The sequence below is a fragment of the Scardinius erythrophthalmus genome (assembly GCF_964197995.2).
Source record: "Scardinius erythrophthalmus genome assembly, chromosome: 17".
Lineage (NCBI taxonomy): Eukaryota > Metazoa > Chordata > Actinopteri > Cypriniformes > Leuciscidae > Scardinius > Scardinius erythrophthalmus.
In genome coordinates, this window is record NC_138237.1 from 15,624,317 (window position 1) to 15,647,407 (window position 23,091).

The 23,091-nt window shown below is 38.1% G+C and overlaps 1 protein-coding gene across 1 annotated transcript in view; it reads left to right on the plus strand.

Moving 5' to 3' along the window:
• The window catches only part of vav2 (vav 2 guanine nucleotide exchange factor), a 210,795-nt gene that overhangs the window by 134,229 nt on the left and 53,475 nt on the right, over window positions 1–23,091 (plus strand). The window contains exon 3 of the mRNA XM_081391212.1: window positions 8,990–9,048. Coding sequence (XP_081247338.1) covers window positions 8,990–9,048 — 59 coding nt within the window. The remainder of the gene's footprint in view (window positions 1–8,989; window positions 9,049–23,091) is intronic.

Consider the following 23,091-nt stretch of genomic DNA (forward strand, 5'->3'; position numbering starts at 1 on the left):
GTTTAATTGAATGGATTTTCAGTGCTTCAACCCGTGGGTGCTTAGCTAAAGTAGCCACTCTGTACTTGACCGCTGTGGGCCTTGTCTGAACGTGATAGAGAAGCTCTGCATGGCTGACCTGCCACATTAGAGCTCTCTGACCCTTCAACTGTGAAGTTGGATATGGAATAAATCCATCTGCTTTACACAGAGAGAGTATCAGCGCTCTCCATCTGACTGAGATGGTTGAAGAAATGCTGCTTCTCTGATGCTTTGCATTTGCTTTGGCTTGCTAAAGAGAGGCTTGGGTTAGATTCGGGGAAGAGGATCCGCACATCCTCGCCAGGCACAACAGTCAATGTCCTGGGACAGTCTGAAGGACAGATTCAGAGGGAACATCCGCCCATTTATTCTTCCCCCACTCGCCTTTATCTCCTCCAGTGCAGAGCTTCAGCCCTCGCCCTGCTCACCCACCCCTGGACACTCAGATTAAACCCAAACTAATCCCATCCACTCGCACACGATCAGAGGCATGAGAGACTGCCCAACATCTGCCTCAATCTAACCAGCATCCCAGCATCTGATGTGTGTCCCCTGCAAGTGCCCTCGCTGATAAAACCGAATGTGGAGGAATTAGTTTTTACTTAAAAAACATGGTGCTCTCTGAAGACACACCCAACCTGCAGAGGAGGTACAGAGAGAGAAAGACACATGGATACAGTTTCTAGGGAATGAAAGGACGCTAAGCTCACTATTGTCCCATAATCCCTTTATGTTCTTGGATTCCTTGGATTCCAAGAGTGAAATCCCTCCTTCACTCTCTCTTACACAATACATTGTTGTCATAACAGACACATTCACAGTCATCTTTTACAGCTGAACATTTCTCTGCCCTTCTTACTAAACCCATCATGACCTTAACCCATATTTGGTGCCAGTATGAAATTAATGGTTACAAGGCAGCATTGTGTTGAATTTTCTTTCTTTTTGAAGTTTTTAATTATTTGCTATTGGGAGGCACATTATTATGGCACAACATTGGAATCGGCCGATAAAGGCTTAAAATGTAGTAATCGTCATCACCCAATATGAAAAAATACAGATAATGTTGATTGTGAGCCTGCGATTGTGTGCAAGGAGTGCTAACGATAAGATCATGTCAGCAGTGTGGTCATTCTTGAAGTGAACTTTTGCATGTATGGTTATTCGAATCACTGTTTTAGATTGCCGTGTTGAACTAGAGCATGAGAGTACAGTTGGACATGTCCGGTGTCGTTCTCTAGCACGTGCAGCAGCAACCTCCCCAGGTCCTAGTGCCTGCCCATTAAGAGGTTTATTTATTTATGGGGCTGCTGTTGTTAGACTAATAAAATGAAAAGTAAAATACACAAATAACATTACATTACTTCTGTTTATGAATATATAAAGCAGTAATTGATGTCATAAAATCACATGTCTGATTTGATTTAATGGTCTGAAGCTATAACCTACATGATAAATGATGATGAAAGTAACTTGAATCCAAGGAGCTCTAAAGGAGTTTTTTTAATCCACAGATAAAATGTTTAGGTTACATCTGCATCTGTCTATAGAAGAAAATCCCAAGCAGTAATGGACTGTATTATTGTTTTTTTTTTTTTTTCAAAGCGTTCATTGTTCTCTTATTTGAAATATTTAAAGTATTATTATTTAAAGTAATTTGTAAAGAGACCTCAGAACTCTAAAACCAAAATGAGATAATACAATTTTTGCTCAATACAACTGAAATGAAAAAGAGAAAAATCATTTGTAATTCCTGCACAGGAGAGACTTGGTGTTATTTCCAAACCAAGGGAAAAAATATATGTAAATTAGTATCGGCATCGGCTATCGGCCAAAATATTTTTTATTTTAACAAATAACTTTTAAATTAATGCGTTTGGCAGATGCTTTTATCCACATTGCATTCAAGGGACACTTTTTTCTTCCATTCCCTGAGAATGAAACCCATGACTTTGGCATTGCTAGCACTATGCATTAGTGATTGAGCTACAGGAATGCTGTAGAGTGTAATTTTTTAATAATGAAAATCCTCTTATCTTAGTTTAGATACTGTATCCTATCCTAAAATAGTCTGTATCAGCTTAATATGCAGAGACACTTATAAGTATATATATGGGACAGACGGATATGAATAATTATCACAGAATAAATATTGAAATGGTTTGAGTTCTTTCCTTTTTTTTAAAGATTTATTTTCATAGTTTGAAACTGTTATAACCACCTTTACTCTGCAAAGATGATGCCACCATATTTTTTAGATGTCGACAGAAAACAAGATGCACTCTAAGGCTTAAATGAATCTTTTACTCCTGCAAGCATTGTACTTCTTCCGAAAAATGCAAATGTAGTTTGAAGCTCTATTTTGTCCTGTATTTTCAGAATACAGGACAAGCTGTACGAATATCTGTGCATTAAACTCAGTGGGTTTGGGCACATATCACCTTGGACCATTCAGCTTAAACAGCTCCAACAATTTATAAACAAGCATCACATGTGGTTTTCACTGTGGCGTCTGGCGCTGAGAGCGAGAGATGGTAGGGTATGCTTGGCAGAACACTCCTCTCATTTCCTTTGTTAGCTTACGAAACAAACCATAGGTCTTTTGTCTGTGTTTTTGGACTGTAATTATTCGATAGGACTCAAAGAGCATAAAAAGTCTCAGTCTTCTCATTAAGATCATAAAAAAAACTGTTTAAAAAAAGTTTTAAAGGGCTCAGCTAGCATAAACCGTGCACTGTTTTATATGTCGCACTTTCTATGCTTGTTTTTCTCCCCTTAAAGCAGAATGCATTACAGCATGTTACATCTGTAATCACAGTTATTATAGCCGTTAAACCTTTTTAGCAATGCCTATACCGAGACATCACCGTTCACGTTGTAGTAAGTGTTTTCCCAGTGGAAATGCAGGTACGAGACAGGCAGGCGTTCACAAGTGTCTGCGGTCTAAGTAAATAGCCTTTTGCTTTGCTAGCACCATTGCTTGGTGAATTTGTAAACACAGGGAGCCAAGCCAAGACCACAAGAGCCCTCCATCTGATAAGAGCCGTGTAATGATTTTCAAATGGGAATTTTCCCTTCCACATAATTTGAGGGGCCATTTTCATCTTGTTATACACCCATATTATTCCACACACACAATGTGTGCTTAAAAAAATATGATTGTCTGACTTAATTAACTTTATTTACTTAATTATTTAAATGAATAAATAAATAGCAATGAAGGAATCAAAGGTCCTTTTATTTAAATGTTTTATATATGCACTTATATTATATAATATTATATATACTTTTATTATATCATTTTTAAAAGGGGTAATGTAATAGACCAATCCACATTTCTTGTGTTCTTTACTAACAGCCTACACTTCACCTAATAGGCCTGTAGGTGGCACATAGACTTCATCAAACAGGAAATCCAGTGGCGTGTAATAATAATAATAATAATTTGTTAAATTTATATAGCGCTTTTCAGGTTCCTCAAAGCGCTTCACATATGGAAGGGGGGAATCTCCTCAACCACCACCAATGTGCAGCATCCACCTGGATGATGCGACGGCAGCCATATTGCGCCAGAACACCCACCACACATCAGCTTACTGGTGGAGAGGAGACAGTGATGAAGTATATAGGGATGATTAGGAGGCCATGATGGACAGGGGCCAATGGGCAAATTTGGGATTTTTAATGACCACAGAGAGTCAGGACCTCGGTTTAACGTCTCATCCGAAGGACGGTGCTCTTTGACAGTATAGTGTCCCCGTCACTACACTGAGGCGTTAAGACCCACAGGGTGAGCACCCCCTATTCAGTCGGGTTTAGTTTTTCCATTTTCTCACAACTCTTTACGTTCATTTAAGTTTTCATTTAACTCATTTAATACTGTACTTATGAGGATACTCAACTAAATGTGCATTTAGCATCATTTTATGTTTTTGTCCATTCAAATGTGAAAAAGAGAACTTTTGTCTCTCTTTTGTTCAGTGTGGTACTGGCGCGCTGTCTGAAGGACTTTCTGTGCACATGATTTGTGTGTGTGTCTCACAGTCAGGAAATTTACAGACAGCGTGCCAGTACTGTACTGTATTTTTTTTTTTTTACATTTTGACAGCCATATTTGTAATTAATCAAGAAAAGCAGATATCGTTATTACAATTAAAATATGAATAATTGTGCAGCCCTACTATGAATGCACAAATAAATACTGTAAATAAATAAATCTAGAGTTCCTATATTAGACATTCTACTATGTATTCATTTATGTTATTTCCTGTAGTTCAATTAGAAGCAGGTCGTCTAAATAAGCATAAACTGATACTAGAATTTCTCAGTACCAGGTGTCGTAATGGACAGAAATGCCCTCTTCTGGCAGACATGGATGCCATGGCATGAAAAGAAATACTCTACCCACTAGTTTGTGTGATATTTTTATATATTAGTTGATCTGTTTGCTGGCACAGAAGGTAGTCATGTTTTGTGTGAAAATGACCACTGATATCCATTTTCCTTGAGCAGAAGTCTTTTACATTCTCTCCTGTCTTCAGACAGAAGCATATGTCATCCTTTCATGCTCAGAAGCAGGACTGGGTCTTTGGGGCAGCACCATAGACATTTGGGTCACGGCCCGAGTCCCCCTCCCTTGTTCTGAAGGGCTGAGTGTGGAAAATCCCTGCTAAACACGCAGCAGCTGGAGTTCACTGAGAGGATTCGGCTCTGACTCAATCTCTATTGCCAGCATGTTCGTCATGTCACCACGTCAGCTGATATCCCATAATGCAGCACATGGACATGGACTGATCAGTCTTCGGTTGATGTGAAACAGAAGGGTGTGTTGGTGATTGTTTGTTTGTCCTTTGTTTAGAGGTGTTTGTTTCTTGCTTTGATTTGGGCATGATTTGTTTGCCAGTGTAGTTTGCTAAGAAGTCAGAAACAGACTTAACCAACATAACAAAGATAAAATCTAATTATTCAAACATATAAATATATAAAATTATTGAAATATTTTTAAAACCTGCCAACGTAAGGCATTTGGTAATATATTTAAATTCACTATAAAGTCTAAGCTTGTTGTCTAGCGGTTTATTATATATTATATTGTATCGTATCGTGTTATATTATGTTATGTTATATTATGTGAATAATTGATTGATCAAATATATATAAAATATATATAGATTATTTTAAAATATAGGTATTTAGTTTTATTTGTCTTTAAAACTAATTTAAGCATTTAAACATATGCCATTATATCAAATGTTTTTTTTAAATAAAAAATTCAGTCAAGTGTATCCAACCTTGTATATTGCATTTTTTCTAATACTTTTTTGCTTTTAATACCTTAAATGTAAATATTATTATTTTATTTTTATTTTATTTTTTTGCATTTATACGTCTGCTCACACATGTAGTGCTCCTTCAATCAAGTTATATTCCATGATGCATTGTGATGTAGTGAATTGTGACATCACAATGTGTATCATATTGTGAGATTTGTGAGACGCTAGCTTAACAGAGAGAATCAGGAGACTATTGAATGTGAATCTGGTGTGTGTGTCCAAGTTTATTTTGAGTTGTAGGAGTTTGTGCTGGTTGGTGTCCTGTGATGCTGGGCTCTCAGGTCAGGTCCATTTCAGATGAGTGCCAGGACTCACTGCCATCTGTTCACACATCTCCTACCACTCTCAGTTCCCTGCTAAAACTCAGACTCTTGCTTAAACTCTCATTTAGAGCACTTTAGTGTAGAATATCACATTTTAACATTTGTTTATGGCTGATTTCCCTCATCAGGTTTATTTTAAAATCACTTATGCATAAGGTTGATTTAGAGCAACTTGATATACAGCACTGGCTCTTTCCATTATGTCACTGTAATAATCATCTGTTCTGTTTGTAAAATGTGCAGGCATGGTGTTGTGATCATCTTCTCTCCACTCCTCTTTCTGTCTTCTACCTTTCATATCTTTTACTAATTCTTGCATCATATTCTATTCTTGATTTATTTTTTCCTACTACTTTTCGTCTTGTCTCATCCCATCTTGCCTCTTCTTGTCTATTATTGTATCTTCTCCTCTTGTCTGTTTCTACATCTCTTCTAGTTTTGTCTTATCTTATCTCCTTTCTTTTCTTGTGTTTTCTCTCCTTTCAAGAGTCATGTTCTGGTGGACAGGTGGATTTGCCATGTTTGGAAACCCTGCACACATTACAGCTGATGTAGGCACAATGCTACTGTATCTTCACCTCAGATAAGCAGTTGTATAACATTAGCGAACAATCTACAATTCTCTCTTTCTGTCACTGCTATTGTGAGGTGATGGACAGTATGTGCTGTATTCGAGAGGTGATTGGTGTTGCGTCTTGACTCTGATCTGATGCTCGTCATACACACTGAAGCACTGAGATGAGGGAAAAATCTATATTTTGAGACAACATAGCGAGAGCTGTTGACCTGACCTGAGGGAGAGATGAAGAATGAGAGATGAGAGCAATGAAAGTGACTGAGTACAAGGATGAAGCACCACACTAGAAACAACATACAGAGAAGAAAAAGCCACAGCTTTGATGGATGAGTCACATATCGTCCCCGCAGGTGTTGTTGTTGAAGCTCCATGAATATTTAGACACATTAGCAGATGAACACAAGAGCAATACGCCTAACAGCCTAACACATAGACTAATTTAGCTGTATCGATCCCTCAATCATCTGTCCGCCTGCCTGGACTGATTCTGCCTGTTGCAAGCCAGAAAATTGGTGGAATATGGGTGGTAGAATGAAAAATGCAATGCATTATAGTCTGTCATGAAGTCATTAATACAGATTATCAGCAGTAAGAAAGATTATAAAGATTATGTACAGTATTTGTACAGATATACACAGGCCCAGATGCATTTTCTGCTCTGATTTAGGAAGGAAATTCTGTCAATTGGATTAAAAATATGATATCAGTACTATTCATTTTGTTAGTAGCTGAAAAAAAGATAAAATTAGCCAAAATTTTTAATGAACATTCATGAGCCATTTCAATTCTGCAGGAATGTGCTGAGTTTCGCAGCCACAGATTATGTGGGTTTGTGTTTAGATTAGCTTGTACATTTTGGCTTGTATAAAAGCATTTTGTGACAAAAGTGCTACTACAGACTGTCTGTTTGTGCATAAAGAGCTTGTACATCTTTTATTAAAGCTCATCGTCATCTGTGGAGTCATCTTCATGGATGCTAGTTGTCTGATTATCTGTTACACAGTGATGTTCGAATTAAGTATTTTGTTTTCTGAAGGTTTGTGAAACTTAAAATCAATGTAATTTATGACTGGTTGTAGACAAAAACAAAACAATACTGAGCAGATATACTCTCTCTCTCTCTCTCTCTCTCTCTCTCTCTCTCTCTCTCTCTCTCTCTCTCTCTCTCTCTCTCTCTCTCTCTCTCTCTCTCTCTCTCTCTCTCTCTCTCTCTCTCTCTCTCTCTCTCTCTCTCTCTCTCTCTATATATATATATATATATATATATATATATATATATATATATATATATATATATATATATATATATATATATATATACATGTATATATATACATGTATGTATATGTATATATATAATTAAAGTATTTATTAATTTAGTCATTGGTAGTTTTCATGCTGCCATTTTTTCATATTTCGCTCATTACCTGTTTTGAGAACCTACGTAGAAGCTCCACAAGCATCTGCACGCAGTGTTTTGCTCTGACTGAGGAACAGCTAGTGTCACCATGACAGCAGGCAAGGCTAGCGGAAAATACGCCCATAAGCATGTAATGAGGCGATACAGCACCATCTTCACTTTTGCATATGCACATGTGCTTTCCTGTTTGTTGGTGTGTGGCTTCTGCATTACACACCCGAGACCCTCTAGCACACCATCTGGAAGCCTCTAGAAGGGCCACCAATAAGCCTACTCACCTGGGACTCATGACTGGTATTAAATCAGTGTGTAAATACCGCACACATTTAACCCTGTTACATGGCACTAATGCAGCTGGGAAGAGGAGGGGCCTTCACAGATCTGTGAAAAGTGTTTCACGTCTATGATTTCATCAGGGCGTTTCATGCCACATGTCCTTTAATGTCGTCCTTAGTGGGGTAGCGTGATCCGTGTGTGTGCACACAAGCTGCGCCACCAAAGCCCATCATAAAACAAGCCCACCCCACCCCCCCAAAAAAACAAGACACTTTGTTTTGTAGCAAACGTTTATTACTGGAATCTCTATTTGTTTACAACAATTAAGCCCAAAATATACTTCGGCCGTCCGCTTTTCGTGACAGTCCGTGCACCGTCCATGTGACATAATTTTGCAGCCCAATTTTTCTGTCCACATGGATGGTGCGCGTACAACAGCACATGTGCGAGTAACTTGAGTGCTTAAAAACAAAGTCCACTAGATGCACATGCACCGAACTCTTCTTTCCGCGCTCGTAGCCAGAGTATACTTTGAAAGAATTGGGCACTCAACTGTGCGTAAGACGGAGCGGAACGCGGAAAATGAAGTATACCTGGCCCTTTAAGTATTAAACTTTTGCTAACTTGTCTTGCAGAATTTATGCTATAAAATTAATGCTACAGTGCTTTGATTTTTAAAAATAAATTATTTTTTTCAAACTTTTTTTTTGTGCTTTTCGTTATGGTTCTCCCACCACAAAAAAATTCTAAATCATAATTTTTTTTGTTAAAATTACTTGCTATGTAGTTATTTATTTTAAAATATGGAACAGCTATGGTGAAATAGATTATGTTTGTGAGTCATATAATTGAGCTTTTACTGAAAAATAAATAAATAAAAAAACATAAAAAAACACCTAGATCATTCTAGCAAAAAGATAACAATTGTTGTGCCGTGTTTTGCACCTTTCAGAAGATGTTGAAATCTAGTTATGATTTTGCTGTAATTTGCATTAAGTGAAGTTTCTTTTGCTAACCCAAACCTTCTCTTGTTCCACAGGTGATCTCTGCGCTGTCCAGAATCTCCCACAACAGCATTGCACAGATCAAAGGCATCAGGTAATTCATTTCCTCCACATGCTGATTGTATTTCCTTTCAGTAGTGGTGTGTCTCGAGTCTTGAGGGATATTTCACAGCACTCTCTTGGGCTGCACCTTTTATGTGGCTCCATTCAGTGGGCCTGCAGGTAGAAGCAGTTGGCACAGACCACCGCATATGTGCGAAACCTGTGGGCCAAAACCCATGAAGTGTGTGGTTGTCGCTCCCCTCAGGTGTTTTAGCGGGGTGGAACCTGCCTCCCTGCTTTATAGGCGACTGGGATCACTTCCTGTCTCATTACTTTGCCAGTCTGTTTGCCCTGCTTCGCAAATAAAGCCTTTTATCCGACGGGGTAATGAGCTGATGGAGCGAGCCATTAGGCGTTTTGCCAGAGTGGGGCGGAGCCGATCAAGGTCTACCGTTAGTCAGTAAAGCGTAACAGACTGAGGGGTGCCTAAATCACTTCCGGTCTTCACCACGCACGCTGCCGCACAGGGATGGCCAAAATACTGCCCATTGATTTGTCAAAAGTCAGGACTGAATCTTTTGTACTGGAAAAAATTTATGATTCTCCATTGTAAAAGTTGTCTGAAGTAATTAGAGGAAAGATTTTAAGACGGATTGTGGCGGCAGATGAATCTACTGTGACTAATGCAAGTCAAATTTGCACCCTGAGCAAGTCTTTTACACTTGACGTTTTAAGTGCGCTGGATTTTGGGAGTTATAGTCGCATAATTTCCTGGCTGTATACAGCAAGCAATGAAAGGCAGCTTTGTTTTCATCGATACCACGATGTGTGTCACAGCTTTGAGGGTGGAAACAGCATGTGCTTTAGTTGTTAGACCGACGGTAACCCACATTTCTTTAAAAAGACCTTTTATTTTAGTCTGTTTTTACAGTTTTGTGCCGTAGAATTAAGGCTGAATAAAATTTGCTGTCTGTTTTACTTCCCCTTCAAGCATCTCAAAAAGCAAGAAATGTCTCGGTGTTGTTTGGAACATTCCTCGTACACCCTTTTGGATTTGGTTTAAAGCTGCATGCAGATGTTTTTCCCGACAGGGCTTGAAATTCAGCCACATTCTCGCATGCAAAATACTCAATATTCAATATTCAAAAGACTGGATTTCTCTTAGCACAGTTTGGTTGCATTGATTTATTAAAGGGCTCCTATCATTCACTTTTACAAAGTCTTGATTTTGTTTTTGGGGTGTACTAGAATGTTTTCATGCTTTATTGAATTTATTTTTATTTATTACAAAAATGCATTATTTTTCACGTATTTTACATTATTACTGCTTCTCCCCAATCTGGTTGAAATGCATCATCTTTGATGAAGACCCTCCTTCCGAAATACGAAATGTGCTGTGATTGGTTAGCTGGCCTAGTGTTTTGTGATTGGTAACGCTTAGCACGTGTTTGGGAAATGTCCCACCCCTCCATAACCACAAGTTATTCTCAAGTAGGGCTGAAACGATTAGTCGACATTGTCTATAATGTCGACAATAAAAAATTGTCGACAAATATCTTTGTTGTCGAGTAGTCGTTTGATCTCACGTGACCCAATGTAAGGGCCTATCGCGATTTGACCGCTACGGCGCTGTAGCGCTAGAGTGTAATGCAGCCGTTATAATGCTATTGCGGTAGAAGAAAACACCGCGCGAATTATGAAGGAGTGCAAACGAATCCGAACTAGCTAACGTTAGGTGTGTGAAAGTTTCACAAAACTTCAAACCAAGAATGCTGTCGTGTGCAATACATGCAAGGCGGAACTTGTTTTTCACGGGAGCACAACATGCATGTTAAAGCACTTAAAGAGGAAACAAGAGGAGCCGGTGAGAGGTGAATGTTCTCCAGCTGGAGCTAAATAACTAGCAGTAAATCTCTTTATTAGATAATGCAATACTACTTATAATAGCAATAATATTAACAATAATAATATAATTACAGTAATGTGATGATTTATTTTTGCATAGAATAAAGCTTGATCGAGCTTAGGAGTCAGGGCTGTTTTTATTATTGTAACACTATTAGGTATTACAGTCTTATCACTTGCCTGTATTTTGTTCCATATTCATGAAGACTTACAAAATGAAATGTTATGAAGAATATCATGTCAGTTAATTTTTTATACTGTAAATTAAAAGGTGAATGAGAATGTCTCTGTCAGCTCAATTGTCATGTCAATTTTTTTTTTTTACATTTTATTCTTATAATTGTTTGCAGTTTAAGTTTGTCTGTAATGCAGCTGTTTTTTTTTTGTTTTTTGTTTTTCTATTGAAAGAGAACAGAATATTTAACCAATGCTTAGAGAGCATTTGTGTGTGATTTGAGTTGGACAGAAATCTGAAAACTTAAAGAGAATGACCTGTTTAGTTGACTCAAAGATAATAAAAAAAAAACATTTCAAAAGATGAAGTGATTTTCTTTTTTTTTATATTATAGTTAGAATATGTATAACTCAGTGTTTTAACTAATTGAAAAAGCTGAATAATCGTTCCAAACTTACTGATTAGTCGGCGAAATAATCGATGATTAGTCGATTAATCGTTCTAATAATCGTTAGATTAATCGATTATCAAAATAATCGTTTGTTGCAGCCCTATTCTCAAGTGTAAATATAAATAAAGATGGTGTCAAATCTAAACCAATTCGAGCCCGATTCAGACCCTGACAATGTTAACGAACAAGAAGATCGTGCTGAACGGATTTTAAGCACTGATTTCACAGGACGTTTCAGAGTGGTATGTTTTTTGTATTTTTCTTATAGATTTGATGTTATCCAGCATTTAATTATTTTTGTTGGAAAACTATGATAATACAAACAGTAATTGATCACAAAATCATGGATACTTTTCCTAAGGGGTGGTAAACAGTCTTACAAAAGTAAGAGCTTACAAAATCTAAAGTAAATTACATCAATACTGTAATCTTAGTTAGTAGGCTAGCTTCATTTACATCATAGCTTAGCAACTACATAAAACTTATAATTGGAACTCTTAATAGAAAATACAAATACTTACTTGTATTGGACGTACTTACAATTTGTGATCCATTAAACAACAGATTGTCCCGACAAAGTGGGAATGGCTGCGTCTTTCAGGAGAAGCTTTTGTGCTTATAGCCTGCATTGTACTCTCTTCTGTCTGCTGTTCTCCGTAAAATGTGCAGTGCTCAGACAAACGTTCAGGTTATAATGTTCAGTAACAGTGTTCATTTTTTTTACACCTCTCTAAGTTCGTCAGCCTTAGGACAAACTTTTTCCGGGGTGGAAAAAACAGCGACAACACTCCTCGTCTTCTCTAGTGCAGCGGGGATCTAGACAGGGATTATTTAAACAAGATCCAGAAAAAGTGCTTTGATGTAGTTCTTGGAAAGTGAATTCTGTTAAATAAAAGATCTCCCTTTGGAGTGGACTTGAGCTTTGTAACCTTGCAGATCTTTTTTTTATGCTCAAACAGCAACATTACACACTAACTAAAGTTGAAAAAGTGAAAAAGCAAAATAGGACCCCTTTAAAGAAAGACCCTAGAGAGAGACACCTCCATAGCATCTTTTTGCTCTTTGACTTCTTTGGTTAATGGTTATTCTGAATGCCTGTTAATTAATTAGCCATCACAAGATACAGAGTGCCGCTTCCCCCTGGAGGGACACTGTGACATTACTCACAATGAAAATCTTGTTTATATGGCTGTTTTTTCAGCTGTGACCACATCCTCTTCCTTTGAGCTTTCCTGCCTACACAAGTTCCAACTGGCGATCAAAACAGAAATTTGTTACCCTGTAGGTATTGTTCAAGTGTACTTTGTTGGCTATTATACATCTAGACTATTTTAAATCACTCACAGTCACATCTTTAGATATAAACCACCGCTTTTACATATGGCGGTCCTGCTTCAATAAAAAGGCCTTTTACTGAGTAGCAGGAACAAGGAAGGGCAAAGTGTCAGTCATTAGTGCAGCACCTGTTGACGCGTTCTCTGGTTTCCCTCTTCTCAGCATGGCATGTATCTGAACCACTGCTCTCTAAAATTCACTCAGATTGTATTTATCACTAAATGGTCTGTTATGTGCAGATCACATTATATGAGACAAATCACCCTCCTTTTACTGTATTTGTGTGTTGCATTGTTCAGTACAAGGAACTAACTCGAAAAAACAAACTTTTATCCAACACCTACTAATGAGTAGGTATACTCACATCATAAGTAACTGATTTGGAACATTCTACATATAATAGGCCGGAAGTCTGCGTCATGCAAATAGTACACAAGAGACTTGATTCAGTTGACGAGAAATAATGCTTGATAGTGAATGCACTCTCAAAAAGAAAAAATGTACAACTTTTCATGGAGGCAGTACCCTAAAAGGGTCAACTTTGTACCCTATTTACCCATAAAAGGTCATTGTAGTACCGTGAGGCTACATATTACTACTCTAGGGTACTAAAATGCATCTTTTAGGGGTAGATAAGGTAAAAAAGTTATCCTTTTTGGGGTACTGCCCAGAGACAAGCTGTTGTACCCCTAAAGGTAAAACAATTCTGATAGTGCACTTATTTTTGCATTCTGCCTGCAGTCAACTTACTCTGTTTTAGACCAGATATACATTTAAAATCTCTCTGATACTTGAATTTAGAAAGGCAAAAAATATTTTGTCAACACAAGTATAGTCATGTTTTTTTTTTTTTTATAAATTATGTTGTCAATAGGTGTCAAAGACTGTCACCCATGGATTTAACATCAACCTGAATGGTAACCCCCCTTGAGACACGGGCAGAATCTCTCTCTCTCTCTCTCTCTCTCTCTCTCTCTCTCTCTCTCTCTCTCTCTCTCTCTCTCTCTCTCTCTCTCTCTCTCTCTCTCTCTAACACACACTTTTACTTCCCATAGATTACTGTACATGTGCTTTTATCTCTCTCATGTATAGGATGTCACCCACTGACATGTGAACAACGGCCTTTTATGCATAATGCCATACTGTACACTAAATATGCACTAGCTACATCAACCAGTCATTCATGCACAGAGCCACTATATGCTTTAGACATGCACAATTTACCTTCATCATCCATTTACACATTGCTATGCATTATGGATGTGCACACACATCACATGCAAGATGGTGTTGTCATGTTTTATACAGGGACAAGCATAACAAAAGAATGACAAAGCATAATGTGCATTACATGAATGGTTTTGCTCCTGGCGTTTGATAGAAGACAGAGATTGCGGAGCAGATTGAATCTTGTACGCATCAGATAATTCCCCACATCCACTTTATTGATTTCTGTGGTGATGGACACTGCGCTTCTATGCAATGTGAAAGTGCTGTATATCACTCAGTCTGTATCTCACTAAGTCCTGAGAGAAAACCAGAGTTCGAGTTGCTGGTGGAGTTATCAGATAGATGTTCTCCTCTGATCAACCTTCCTGTGATATTCCAGTATGAGCCGGTCAGGATCAGGTGCTCTGGGCTGCTTTGGATACTGAGGGATTACTGGACTCACTGGAATATAATCGTACCTTTTGTTTGCAGTTTTACTCTGATGATGAGAAATCAGAGACATTACTATTGAGAGGAAATAAATAAGACATCAAGAGAGATTTTAGTCTTGAATATAGAATTACATTTTACATTATAAAATGTTATCAGATTAAAACGTAGTTTTATTTTAATTATGAGGTACATTTTTATTGTATTATTTTCTAAATACATATTTCTAGTTTTATTTTACAAGGCACATTATTTAAAGAAAGTTTGTCTTCATAATATCAAAATGTAACTTGCTCCGCCTTTATACATTGTAATACAGAAAGACTGAAAGTGTGATTATTACTTTTACTGTATACAATACAGTTTATATAGTTTAATAAACAAGATGCTAATATTTAAGGTCCTTGCACACTTAATCAGAAATTTTCGCATGCGTTTTTTTGTATCCGTCATTCTATGGCTCTAAATTGTCAAAACACCATCCAAATGCTTGTTACGGATGCGAAAAAAACGCAGAAAATCGAACCCAATCCAAATTTTTTTTGACGGACGAACGTTTCGGAGGCAGTGTGCAAGTGTGATTAACATAACGTGAGGTCATATTTATTTTTTAACGTGTGAAAATTTCGGACGTGAATTTCGGACTCAGTGTGCAAGGGCCTTAAGTAACTTACATTTTAGACAAAATATATCCAGTTACTTTGTGTATTTGTGTCCTTTTTTTGTTCTTATGAAATAGCGTGCTTGAGCAAATCAGTTCGGTTGAATGAAGGACCTGTGTCCTTACTGAATGAATCACTGGTTTTGAACGGATCGTTTTAATGATTCAGTCAGTGACTCTTTCATAAAGGCAGTCATTTGTCGCCAGCTATTGGTGTAACAAGGTAACCTGCAGAAAGAATCACTGAATTTTTTTTGTGTGTGTATTTTATTAGAATGGCAGAGTTGTGCATTTGTATTGTTAAAGCATTAACAGCATGCATAGGTTTATACAATAAAAACTATGCAAAATAAGGAAATTTGGTGCAAAAATTAGGCTATTTATTGTATAATTTAATACAAAAAACAACATGTTGTCATATCATATCAACTAGAGATTCCCACCAGAAATCATAAAAGCTTCCTAAATGGCTGAAATGCTGCTGCTTCTGTGTTAATGTGATGTATAGTTAGGCACTTTCTGCATTTTGTAATCATACTATGGTGTGTTTTCTAATCTTGTGTAACCTAATAGAAAATGTATAAGTTTCACTTTTTCCCCCTTCACTTCATGGAGCAAACTACTGAACGCTTCAGATGTTTTAATATCCTTCAAGCTTTTCTGAGCCGTCGCTCACAGAATAGAGAGCAGAGCACATATCTGTTTCTGTGAGATAAAAACCCAGGGATACTGTTTTCTTGGACATAAATGGAATTGAATAGAGTTTGATGTGTCTGCAAAATCCAATTAAAGCGAGTATTGGCCTGATGTGTTTTAGGCTGTAATCACTGAGGGATGGGAGCAGCTTTCATATTATTCTGATTTCAAATGATCAGGTTTGTCACAGCTCCTACATTTTTGTGTGGGTGAATATACAGTAGACGTTGCCTGATGGTTTATTAAGAAGTGAATGATTTTAGCTAAAACAAAGACTCCTAATTGGTCCTATGTGAATATTTGATGTCGACAAATTAATCACACCACAGTAGGGCATTGTGCCATGATCTCTATTTAGCATAGCACCTGCACCAGTCAAAAGTTGGACACACACACACACACACACACATTACTGCATTTGTTTCCTTTTATGAAATGAAATATATTTTTTATCGGTTTGCTTTGTGATTGGTCACAAATACAGCATTTAACGGTTAGAATTTGACTCTAGAACAGCAGAACTCGAAAGGTGTGTTATAGATGAATATGAAATGATCCATTAGTAACATTTTTCCAGCTAGATCCATGCAGAATGTTAAGTTAGATGTAATTTGCAGACAGTTTAGATGAGCAAACAGTGGTATTTTTTCAAACCCATAGAAACAGTAACTAGAGAACCTGTAAACCTTTACCTTTGCTTTGACAGGAGATGCAGGAAGCAGTGTTTAATTCACGTGATTAATTAGCATGACATTTGTGAGCAGGTTTAACCACCTTTTATTATAAACACGTCTGAAGCAGATGAGGAGGAAGGCCTTTTGAACCAAGATGTTTAATTAGCGATTCATTTGATGAAGCCTTGTAAGCAGGCTAATTATTTTGCTATCTGCAATTATTTCATCATGCGATACAGCATCTTTGTGTTATGAGTTCAGAATGGTTATAGTCTCTCGCCACAAAGACTTGTTTTAATAAAATACATCTGAGCGAAGCATTTATACTTTAACCTCAAATACGTAATGCATTCATTTGGAGGTTGTTTTCTTGCCAACAATGAATGTGATGCATTATAATGAGGAGAAAATTTATGTTTTGGCTGCCATCTACAGTTGAGCTTGTCATGGTGACATTTTTAAAATCTTTTTACCTTTGATTGCAAGTGTTTAGAATTGTTAGGTTAGGGCTGCACGATAATGGTTAAACTGATAATCACGATTATTTTGCTCAATTTTAATCGCGATAATTAATCACGATTATTCTCATTTGAGAAACTACAGAGAAAGAGAAGAGACAATAAACAGTTTGTGTATATATATATACACTCACCTAAAGGATTATTAGGAACACCTGTTCAATTTCTCATTAATGCAATTATCTAATCAACCAATCACATGGCAGTTGCTTCAGTGCATTTAGGGGTGTGGTCCTGGTCAAGACAATCTCCTGAACTCCAAATTGAATGTCAGAATGGGAAAGAAAGGTGATTTAAGCAATTTTGAGTGTGGCATGGTTGTTGGTGCCAGACGGGCCGGTCTGAGTATTTCACAATCTGCTCAGTTACTGGGATTTTCACGCACAACCATTTCTAGGGTTTACAAAGAATGGTGTGAAAAGGGAAAAACATCCAGTATGCGGCAGTCCTGTGGGCGAAAATGCCTTGTTGATGCTAGAGGTCAGAGGAGAATGGGCCAACTGATTCAAGCTGATAGAAGAGCAACTTTGACTGAAATAACCACTCGTTACAACCGAGGTATGCAGCAAAGCATTTGTGAAGCCACAACACGCACAACCTTGAGGTGGATGGGCTACAACAGCAGAAGACCCCACCGGGTACCACTCATCTCCACTACAAATAGGAAAAAGAGGCTACAATTTGCACGAGCTCACCAAAATTGGACAGTTGAAGACTGGAAAAGTGTTGCCTGGTCTGATGAGTCTTGATTTCTGTTGAGACATTCAGATGGTAGAGTCAGAATTTGGCGTAAACAGAATGAGAACATAGATCCATCATGCCTTGTTACCACTGTGCAGGCTGGTGGTGGTGGTGTAATGGTGTGGGGGGTGTTTTCTTGGTACACTTTAGGCCTCTTAGTGCCAATTGGGAATCGTTTAAATGCCACGGCCTACCTGAGCATTGTTTCTGACCATGACCATCCCTTTATGACCACCATGTACCCATCCTCTGATGGCTTCTTCCAGCAGGATAATGCACCATGTCACAAAGCTCGAATCATTTCAAATTGGTTTCTTGAACATGACAATGAGTTCACTGTACTAAAATGGCCCCCACAGTCACCAGATCTCAACCCAATAGAGCATCTTTGAGATGTGGTGGAACGGGAGCTTCGTGCCCTGGATGTGCATCCCACAAATCTCCATCAACTGCAAGATGCTATCCTATTAATATGGGCCAACATTTCTAAAGAATGCTTTCAGCACCTTGTTGAATCAATGCCACGTAGAATTAAGGCAGTTCTGAAGGCAAAAGGGGGTCAACACAGTATTAGTATGGTGTTCCTAATAATCCTTTAGGTGAGTATATATATATATATATATAATTTTTATTTTATTTATTTTTTGCATCATATTTTTATATGACTATAACTGTATTGCGTCATTAAGTTTATATATTTATATTGCGTCATTTTGGTTACAAAATTTAAGTTACCGGCTATTCAGAACCTCTACTTAAGGAGACTCCCCCCTTCCATGTAAAGCGCTTTGAGTGCAGAGAAAATCCTGTCATCCAGACATCTCAACCCTTCCTCATTCATTCTTATCTTTTTTTTTTTTTTTTTTTACCAAAAATGGGTTTTAGGTGTACAGATCAATACAGTACAAAGAACATGTAGGATGTTGTAAAATATCAATGTCTTTTCTGTTAACCAAATGCTTTTTAATCTACACTATTGCTACAAGGCAAATTAACAAGCGCACCGTTATTTGTTGTGTAGTGACGTGTGTGTTCAAGTAAGCCAGAAATGCGCAGATTCTGCACAATATGCTGTATTTAATAGATCATGATGACTCATGAGTATTTTCGCAAAATCCGTGCAGATTTGGTTTACACGAATTCCCCCAGCAAAGTGAGTAAACATAATAACATGCCAAATTGGCCAGTGATTTGACTGCGTTCCCCACCAAATTTCATTTTAGCCGCATTTGGCGGGTTGGCAGGTCTTAATTTCAAACCATCAGACTTCATTTAACCAACAGACAGCAAGTCAATACAAATGGCATGATTTAACGTTAGATGAGCGCTTTGTGAAGCGTCTTTACATTAGATCTTCTAAGCGACACATTTCGGTTGCAAATGAGACAAAGTACAGATCCAGATCGCTCAGTAAATTCGTACTGCAAAGAAAAATAATCTACTTGTTGATAACTTACTCACTGAAAACGGTCAGTGGCTGTCGTTTTCAACTGATTCACATCATGAAAACTGGTAAAAACTTAAACTTTAAAAAATAGAACAGTGAAACTCATTTAGAAACAGATTTAGTTACACAAACACCACAAGTGGCTTGTGAAGAAACAGACTGGCTGTATAACAATTCCATGCAAACAGAATATCGCTGTGGAGATCAGTGCTTTTCCGCAGTGTAGAGCGCGCGCACGCAGGGTTGCCAGGTTGCACAGATTAACTAAACACTAGTCATAAAATGTAAGAGAAAAGCTCTGTTTGGGTGATTTGTGAGATTTAAGCATAGACAGTATATAAACTGGACACAGCGACCCCATTGGATTTAACGGAGCAAAGTGAAGTCAATTAGAAGCACTCACTTCCTGATGGCCGAGCGTACTGCGCAGACTCAAACTGAGCTTGACGACGTAGATGTCACGTGAGCAACCCGTCTGTCTTCTGGTAGCTGTGCCAAGAGAAATCTGAATCATTCCCTTCTGAAACTTGCAGAGAGGGAGAGTGTGAGAAGGAGCTGTCCATGAGCTATGAGCAGGAGAAACTTTTGCTAAGTATTCTAATTAGTTACTTTGTCATTTTGCCTCCACGTCCCCCCGATTGCCTGAAGCTTCTCCTCCTGTCCATACGGTAATTTCTCTACTGAGCTACAGAGAGTCCAACGCTATCTCACGACCAATTCGTACGAATGATAAAAAGTTGGCTAATTCGTACTAATTCGTACGACCTCACTCGTACGAATTTGTACGATTTGTCTAAACCCACGTGATGGGTAGGTTTAGGGGCGGGGTCAGGGGTAGGTCATTCGTATGAATTCATACGAATTGGGCAATTCGTAAAATATGTACGATTTTGCAAAAATCGTACTAATTCGTACGAGTCAGGTCGTATGAATTCGTACGAATAAGCCACCTCGTAGAATTTGTACGTTTTCCCGTGAGATCGGGCTCGAGAGTCGCATGGTTATGACGCAATCGTTAGCCTATTTTTACACAAACTGTTTCTACTGGGCCATAACATAAGATACAAGGTAATGGAGCCTTTTATACATTTTCGTGTTTCTTTAGAAATAAATAATGGACAAATGGAGTCTTTAAACTCAGATGTAAAGTTATTCGCTGTCAAAGTGACACCAAAATGAATGGGAGTCAATGAAATGCTTACAGCAGGTGATGGTCTGCTAATCAATGGCAGCGCCCGGGGAAGCTTCAATGTTTTCCGAAACACTTCCCCCCCTGGATTTAAGCTATTCAGATCTGGCAACCACAAACATCAATGCTAGTGGGGATTTCTTAACAATGCAAGATAATGCAAATGTCTAATAAAAAAAGCGTTTTCAGGATAAAAAACGAGCGGGCAAATATCGCGACGATTTTTTTAAATTAATCGAGAGAGGCAGATATAGTTATCGCGATTAAAATACGATTAATCGAGCAGCCCAACGTTAGGTAGTGACAACCCCTGCAGTTAAGCACTCCATTCATGTCCATTTTTATATGTACGAATTGTATGTGCATCGATTTGACATACACAGCCATATGATCTGTATCCATCTATGGGCTGACTGGCAGCAGCTTTAATGTTAAAGCTAATGGTGGTGTGCTCTTTTAGCTGTCAAAGAGCATCTCTCTCTCTCTCTCTCTCTCTCTCTCTCTCTCTCTCTCTCTCTCTCTCTCTCTCTCTCTCTCTCTCTCTCTCTCTGAAAGGATAGCATCCTCAAGTGTCATGTTGTCGGGAGGTGTGAGGTGAGGAGTTGGTCACATTGTCAAAGTGTATGTGTGTTTGTTAGCTTGCTATTGTGTGGGTGAGGATGTCCGATGTCAGTATTGGTTAAAAAGGGGGCCTCTTTGTGCATCTGACCCCAAGAAAAAAAAAGCCCCGGAAAAAAACAAGTGACGGTTTGCTTAGATCATGCTAAATCCCTCTAGTAATATGACTCAAGGTCAGAGTCTTTCATACCCTATAGCTCTATATTTCTCTCCATCTCTCTCTCAAGAAAAAAAAAAAAAGCCCCCCCCCCCCCCAAAAAAAAAAAAAAACAAGTGACAGTTTGCTTAGATCATGCTAAATCCCTCTAGTAATATGACTCAAGGTCAGAGTCTTTCATACCCTATAGCTCTATATTTCTCTCCATCTCTCTCTCTCTCTGTCTATCAGAAAGGATAGCATCCTCATGTGTCGTGATGTTGGGAGGTGTAAGGTGAGGAGTTGGTCACATTGTCAGAGTGTATGTGTGTTTGTTAGCCTTCTATTGTGTGGGTGAGGATGTCCGATGTCAGTATTGGTTAAGAAGAGGGGATCTTTGTGCATCTGACCCCAAGAAAAAAAAGTCCACAAAATTAGATCATGTTAAATCCCTCTAGTAATATGACTCAAGGTCGGAGTCTTTCCTACCCTATAGCTCTATATTTCTCTCCCTCTCTCTCTCTCCTTTTCTGTCCTTTTCACTATTCTTTGACATCTCCTTATAGACAGTAATGCAGCGTAGTTATGATTGAAGAGGTGGCCTTCTGTCATCATGAGATTGAACTTTATTTTTAAATTTTCTGAAGAAAATGTCAATGCTCTATGCCTGTGCAATTCTAAATGTGAACAGCACTGCCATCTTGGAACTAGGGATGTACACGAATATTCAAATTTTCGAATATTCAATCTGTAAAAATGCGAACAGTCAACGAGGAGACCTTGGTGAATGGAAGTGTATAACTTTCTGTATCAGTGAGTCATTACATCATTAATTTAAACGATTTGTTCAAAAACTCTGATTCTTTTATTAACAAAACAGCTAACCATTCTTATGATGAGTCATTGAGTCATTCACTCAACCAAATTGATTTGTTTAAAAACAATGATTCTTTCAGAAACAAAACAAGAGACTGTCTTTATGCATGAATCATTGAACGCATTGAATCATTAGAAACACAACATGTTGCAGCGATTCTGCTGTGGGTTTGTTGGGATCTTCTTTTTTCTTGACAGCAAAAACAGGCAAACTATTTGACTATGTTGTGTCTAAAATGTAAGTTGTTAACTGCTGTGTAAGAGAAATATCTCGTGGTGATCTATGGCCATAACACACTGTTGCTTGTGTGATATTTTATATAATTGTATATAATATAGGACTCTTTCCAAACATGATGTGAAGAGCTCCATTAGCCATTATGTTTTGTGTTGCATGGAAAGAGTGCATAATTCAAAGGTGAGAATCACATCTATTAAATGTTGTGACTTTGAGGCGTACCCTATACACGCTACAGCGAAAGTGACACGGCTTGCCTCAAATTCACTTTATTTTCCATGCCTCATGTTTTTTGCATGCCACATAGCACCTTTTGCCCCACATAATGTGCAAGATTAAGTGATTTGATGAGATCTCTAGAGGAAGTGGCATGCCATTAATCGAATAATTGATCGGTTCTCCATTTGCAGCTTTCTAATTGGCTGGTGAATGTTCGTGAGCCCTGGATTTAAAACCCCCAGCGGGTCAGCTCTCTGAGGAGTCTGACACGCAGTTATTGAGAAAGGGGCTGAAGTGTTTGCATTTAGGTGTTCCTGTCAAACTGCAAAAGCCTGTGTCATTCAGTCCTGCCATGGCCTTTTCACTGTTCCAACCATATTCTGTCAGAAATCAGATAAGTGCCTTTGAAACATCTGTCATATTGTTACAAATGTCAATCATGGAGGAGGTGTTCATGAATAAACCCACCTGTTGAATTATGGATGTTGAGGAGTGAATCATGATATTCTTTCCTTCTCTGTGCAGTGGCTAATGCTCTCCTCTCTCTCTCTCCCCCT